Consider the following 6092-nt stretch of genomic DNA (forward strand, 5'->3'; position numbering starts at 1 on the left):
GTCTCAACCGAAGACTTCCAGGATGGCTCTGGAGGAAGGAAGGAGGTTCCCTTTTGCCTGGAAATGAGCTCTGGGATGCATGCACTAGCACGTACAGAGCCAGGCAGCAAGAAGCCTGCCCCGATCCTGGCAGGCTCCGAGATCTTTATTTCCATCCTCAAACCGTGCGCCCCACGCGCAGATGACAGGATGCTCGGCACGGCGGCATCAGGACGGAGGCCCGCACTGTTTCGAACCCGCACAAGGATTTCTTCACAAGGTAACACCCAAAGCATTCAAGGGGCCGATCGGACCAGACAGCGGAGCGTGCAATACAGCTTTCAGAAGACCAGCACTTTTTCTACGATGCCCACTGGCCAAACAAAGCTGCCACTGCAATCACAAAGGATGTGCTGTACTGAAATGCAGCCACCTCTGGGGTGAGGCCGCACTGCTGTTGACCGGTGCATCACAACGCTCTCCGGCAGGCAAAGAGGGGAAATGAAGATGCATTTTGCAAATGAAACGAAAGCCTGCTCTTGGTAGAAGTCAGGCGTTGTGACCAGCACCCAAGCAGCCCAATTTGGGGGCACCTCGTCCCTTAAGACCAGGCTTCTTGGTGGGTCAGGACCAGTTTAACTGATTGCAGAAGGGATGTCTGCGACAACCAGATCAAGCGCTGTGAGACAGGACTCCTGGGCTCTTGCCTCTCTCTGCCACCAATACGCCACCGTATTTTGGGCAAGCTGCTTGGTGCCTTGGTTTCCATCTCCACATTTTAAAGCCCCTCAAGATTTCATAGATTTCATAGACATTAGGGCTGGCAGGGACCTCGGAAGATCATCGAGTCCAGCCCCCTGCCCAAAGGGCAGGAAGTCAGCTGGGGATATAGGTCCATACCCTCGAGTGTAGTAAAATACCACGTTATGTCCCCAGCCCTGACCAGAGCCTCCCCCGGCACTCCTTGCAAAGGGGTCTAACCACCTCCAGCTTCGCCGCAGCATCTTTCCATTAGAAAGAGGCATGCAGCGTTGATCAAAAGGCCGCTGGCAATGGAGAATCCCCCTCCCGCGGCCCTTGGCGACTTGGCCAGGGTGCAATTCCCCTTCCTGGGACAAATGCAGGTGGTGTTTCCAGCCGGGATGAGCAAAGCTGTCTCTCCAGGGGGGTTGTGTAGCGTGTTAGCCCAGCCCCTTGTCACAGCTATTGTGGGCGCAGGTCAGTTTGTCCAAAGGGAAAAGGAAAAGGAAAAGCAATCAGAACACCACCAGAACAATGAGTGACTCAAATATCAAAGCCGTCCCCGGAGATCATTTCCCCTCCCTCTGTCTCCACCACGCAGGGCAGTGGTAAAAGAGCCGGACTATATATGGTCAGCGCGAATCCCCGCAGATCCAGGGGAAAGAGAAGGAAGAGGATCCCTGTTGGGTGCAGACGCGGCTCCTTGAGCCTCTAATCCTGGCAGAAGTGTTCGGGAGGAGCCAAACGTTGGGTGCAATGCAGAAGAGTTTCACAGCAATACACCGTACCGTCTTCTTGCTTTTTGCTCTTTAAAAAGAGAGGGTTTCGGGGAGATCGGTGCTCAGGGAAGGGGGTGAACGTTCACTCCCCCACCCCGATCCCATAGACTGCATGCACTGCAAAGTGGCCCTATGGGTTTCGGTAAAATGATGCCCTTGTGCCTATGGATGAGTCCATACAAGGGGTCTGGTGTGATTGCACCCCAAGGACTCAACCATAAGTTGCCTCTGTGTGTGTGTGTGTGTGTGTGTGTGCGCGCGCACGCGCACATGTGCACCTAAAGACAAGTCCATACACAGGTTCTGGATGGATTAGGGCCCAAGGATTCAAACCAGAAGTTGCCCTGGCAGCATATCTCAGATCTGAGCCCAGGCCACGGGGTCTGCTCAAGAGCCAAGATAAGAGACAAAAAAAAAAAAGTTAGAGGGGCAGAAAAGTGCAATTACTGCAGGGTTTTCCCTGCACTACAAAGATCGCCAGTCCCAGTTCAGGGAAGCACGGCTGTTTAGCACAGTACCTCTGCAGGTGCTTCGTTTGAGACACCTGCTTAATTCCCCCAGCCCTCAGGCAGCAGCTTCTGCGCTTTCCCCAACCAAGGACTCCAGCTAAAACCTTCATTTCAGGATCTGATTTTCTCCTTTTTATTTCTGATGTAAATGATTTGCAGCCATTAGCATCAGTGCATAGCAGGTCCCTCTGGAGGGAACTAGAAGTCCTGTCTGTACTGGAGTCCGGTGTGCAGCTGTGGGCCCCGCTACAGAAAGGATGTGGGAACATGGGAGAACTGGCAATGAAAACGGTTGTGGGGCTGGGGGACAGGACTGGTGAGGAGAGGCTGAGGGAAATGGGCTGACTGAGTCTGCAGAAGAGAAGACCGAGGGGGATTGAATCGCAGCCTTCACCTCCCTGCAGGGGGGCTGCAAAGAGGATGGAGCTGGGCTGTTCTGGGTGGGGGCAGGTGACAGAAGGAGCAATGGGCTCAAGCTGCAGCAAGGGAAGGTGAGGTTGGATATTAGGAAAAACTTTCTCCCAAGGAGGGTGGTGAAGCACTGGGACAGGCTCCCCAAACAGGCTGTAGCATCTCCATCCTTGGAGGTGTTAAAGACCCAGTAGACAAAACCTTGGCTGGGATGATGTAGTTGGGGCTGGTGCTACTTGGAGCAGGGGGTTGCACTAGATGTGACCTCCTGAGCTCCCTTCCAGCCCTCGTTGTCTATGCTTTCTGTGATCCTCAAAGGAGTAAGTCAGGGGAGCTGTGCAAGAAAGCTGCAAACAGAAACTGGCTAAAAGCAAAAGTGAGATCAGATCCTCAATTGTCAAAATCCCTGAGAAAAGTTGGGGCTGAAGCAAGGAGACCAGACTTGGAAAGTTAGTTTCTAAAATCCCACCTTCCCAAGAAAAGAAATTTGGTTTTAAAAGATCACGTCAAATACTGAGCTGATCAAAAAGATTCTCCACCTTGGGGGGGGGGTTTGCCTGGGGGAAGAAAAAGGGGGTTTTATTCATGCCAAAGTTTTCCCCCTTTTTTTCCCCCAATGGAAAATGCATCGATATAAATGACAAAGTTTTTTGGGTGAATCTGACAGCTTTTATTAGACCAACTTAAATAGTTGGAAAACAATTATTAAGCAAGCTTTCGGGTTCAAAAACCCTTCGTCCATATATGTCAATATAAATGACATTTTTCAGAAAAACTGGAAATTGCACAAATTCAGTTGCAGAATCAGGGGCTCAGTTTGACTGGGTTCTGTCTGTCTGTCCCTGTCCCGTGACACTTGTCCAAAAACCATTTTTTGATTATTATTTGAATGCACACCGCTGGATCTGACACTCGCACTCACACCGTTACAAAAGGTTTTAACATCCCCGCGTTGTCGGTCAGACGCTCAGATACAAATAGCAGCAGAGAGCACAGGCACCCTGTGGACCGGCATCACACACTATTTCTCTATAAAACCAACACAAATCCACAGGTGCCTTTTCATTCATCGTGAGAGATGTGTGTATCTTATAGCCTGGGAACCCGCCAGACTCCCCCGTCCAGGCCAGGTCTTTGGTTCACATGAAGCCCAGTGCTTAGCACGCCGCAGGCACGGGCACTTCATCTGCCAGGACCCAGCCCCTCTATCTGCTGGAGGGTGCAATTTAGCACCCTGGTGCAATTTAGCACCCGCCCTAACGATGGGGGTTACAGCGACGGTAACCCCTCTGCTTGTGCTCTGTGTGTGTCTGCACGTATAGCATATGTTTGTGTGTGCGGGTATAACATACGTGTTTGTGTATATACATATATGCTACACCTGTGCATGTGCATGTGCATACATACTTAGATGCTATACGCGCCCATACATATGCACACAAATGCACACACTCTGGTTAGTCTATAAAGTGCAAATCTACCCCACCTTCAAGTAAACGCAAGCCAGAAAGGAGTCCGGGGAGACCAACTAAGATCAGCAAACTCCTTTGGAAAGCCTGAAGTTGGCAGGGGGTAGAGAGGTGCCAACAGCCACCAGCCCACCCCAGGACCCCTGTGATTGTACCCGGGGCATCTTCTACCTCCAGGCATCAGCCGGGGGTTTGCACGGCTGAATCAGGAGTGCAAGAGAGACCGGCCACGCTCTGGAAAGAGGCTGGAGCCTCTCTAGACCCTATGGGCATCAAAGCGGGCATGGGCATCACTGATTCTCCATCAGGGCGCCGCATCTCCTTGGGATGCCCAGAGAGCCTTTTAAGGGGGACACGGACGCAGTTCGGGGTGCCAGCACCTACGTGTGACCCACAAAATAAACACAGATTTCCGACGGGTCCCAAACACGCTGCTCTGCCACGGAAGAACTGCTCTAGGAGCTTTCAGTAGCCAAGAAACACACACATATGGCATATATATACACACTTACTATACACACACGTGCTACCCACACACATACATAGTACACCCACACACACAACACACATACGCTATAAGTTAGACACAGAGATGAGCTGAGAGACTCTTCACCAGCTATGAACTGCCTGCCCAGAGGAGCTTTCCATCTCCTGTCTCCTCTGGGAAATCCTAGGAAATATGAACTTTCATTTCTACCCAACAGAACTTTTACAAGCTTTGCTCCGATGCCACAACAAGGGCGTTTGTGCCCGAAAGCTGGCAGTTGAGGAAATATTTGTGCAAAAATCTTGTTGGTCCAATAAAAGATATCACCTCTACCGTGAGTCCTGATAAGTTATACACACACACACACATGTGCTATATATATGTTACACACATATATGCTATATATATATTCTATACACACGCTATGTAAACACACGCATAGTATACCCACACACACATACATACTATATATATGGTATACACACACATGCTACCCACACACACAGTATACACACACACATGCACTTATATACTATATATATACACTATACACACATGTATGCCCACACACACATATGCTATACACACACAGTATACACACACATGCTACCCACACACACAGTATACACACACACATGCACTTATATACTATATATATACACTATACACACATGTATGCCCACACACACATATGCTATACACACACAGTATACACACACATGCTACCCACACACACAGTATACACACACACATGCACTTATATACTATATATATACACTATACACACATGTATGCCCACACACACATATGCTATACACACACAGTATACACACACATGCTACCCACACACACAGTATACACACACACATGCACTTATATACTATACATACGCTACACACAGAGTATACACACGCATGCTACCCACACACATAGGCTATGCACACACATGCTACCCACACACACACAGTATACCCATACACACACATGTATACTATGTACATGCTATACAGTATACCCACACATGCACACATATACATATGTGCTATATATATGCTATATACACACACAGTACACACACACACGCTACCCCCACACACATATGCTTTACATATGCTATACACACACACAAACACACAAAGATGATATATATATATGTGCTACACACACATCCATACACTCTCTATCTAACGTGGATGTAGCTGTGCTACACACGCACGCACACAGATGCTATATGCTACACACACACATCCATACACGCGATAGCGAACGTAGATGTAGCTGTGCTGCACACACACATATACTATATATATACACTATACACACATGCTGCTCACACACACAGTATACACACACACGTGCACTTATATACTATATATATATGCTACACACACACATACTATAGACATGCTATACACACGTGCTACCGACACATACAGTATACACACACATGCACTTATATGCTACACACACACGTCCATACCCATGCTCTCTCTCTCTCTCTCTCCATGTAATGTAGCTGCCGCTGTGCTGCACACGCACGCACCCATGCACACGCATGCACACGCACGCACGCACACGCACAGACGCCCACGCGCGGGCCGGGCCGGGCTCACCTCGGAAGCGCAGGCTGGCCACGGGGTCGCTGCGCCGGGGCAGGCGGGCGGCGCGCTGCAGCTCGGCGCGGAGCATGGCTCGGCTCGGCTCGACCCGCGTCCAC

General features: G+C 49.8%; 1 protein-coding gene across 6 annotated transcripts in view; it reads right to left on the reverse strand.

Moving 5' to 3' along the window:
- DYSF (dysferlin) overlaps positions 1-6092 on the reverse strand; it is a 198223-nt gene that overhangs the window by 185250 nt on the left and 6881 nt on the right. Inside the window, exon 1 of one of the 6 annotated variants that reach the window (XM_025213298.1) lies at positions 5989-6086. The exons of the other annotated variants lie outside the window; for them this stretch is intronic. Within the exon in view, the coding sequence (XP_025069083.1) occupies positions 5989-6064 (76 nt within the window). The 5' untranslated portion in view covers positions 6065-6086. Of the gene's footprint in view, positions 1-5988; positions 6087-6092 lie in introns of those variants that run through there. 6 annotated transcript variants of the gene reach the window in all.

Source organism: Alligator sinensis, unplaced genomic scaffold (genome assembly GCF_000455745.1).
Source record: "Alligator sinensis unplaced genomic scaffold, ASM45574v1 scaffold1408_1, whole genome shotgun sequence".
Taxonomy (NCBI): Eukaryota; Metazoa; Chordata; order Crocodylia; family Alligatoridae; genus Alligator; species Alligator sinensis.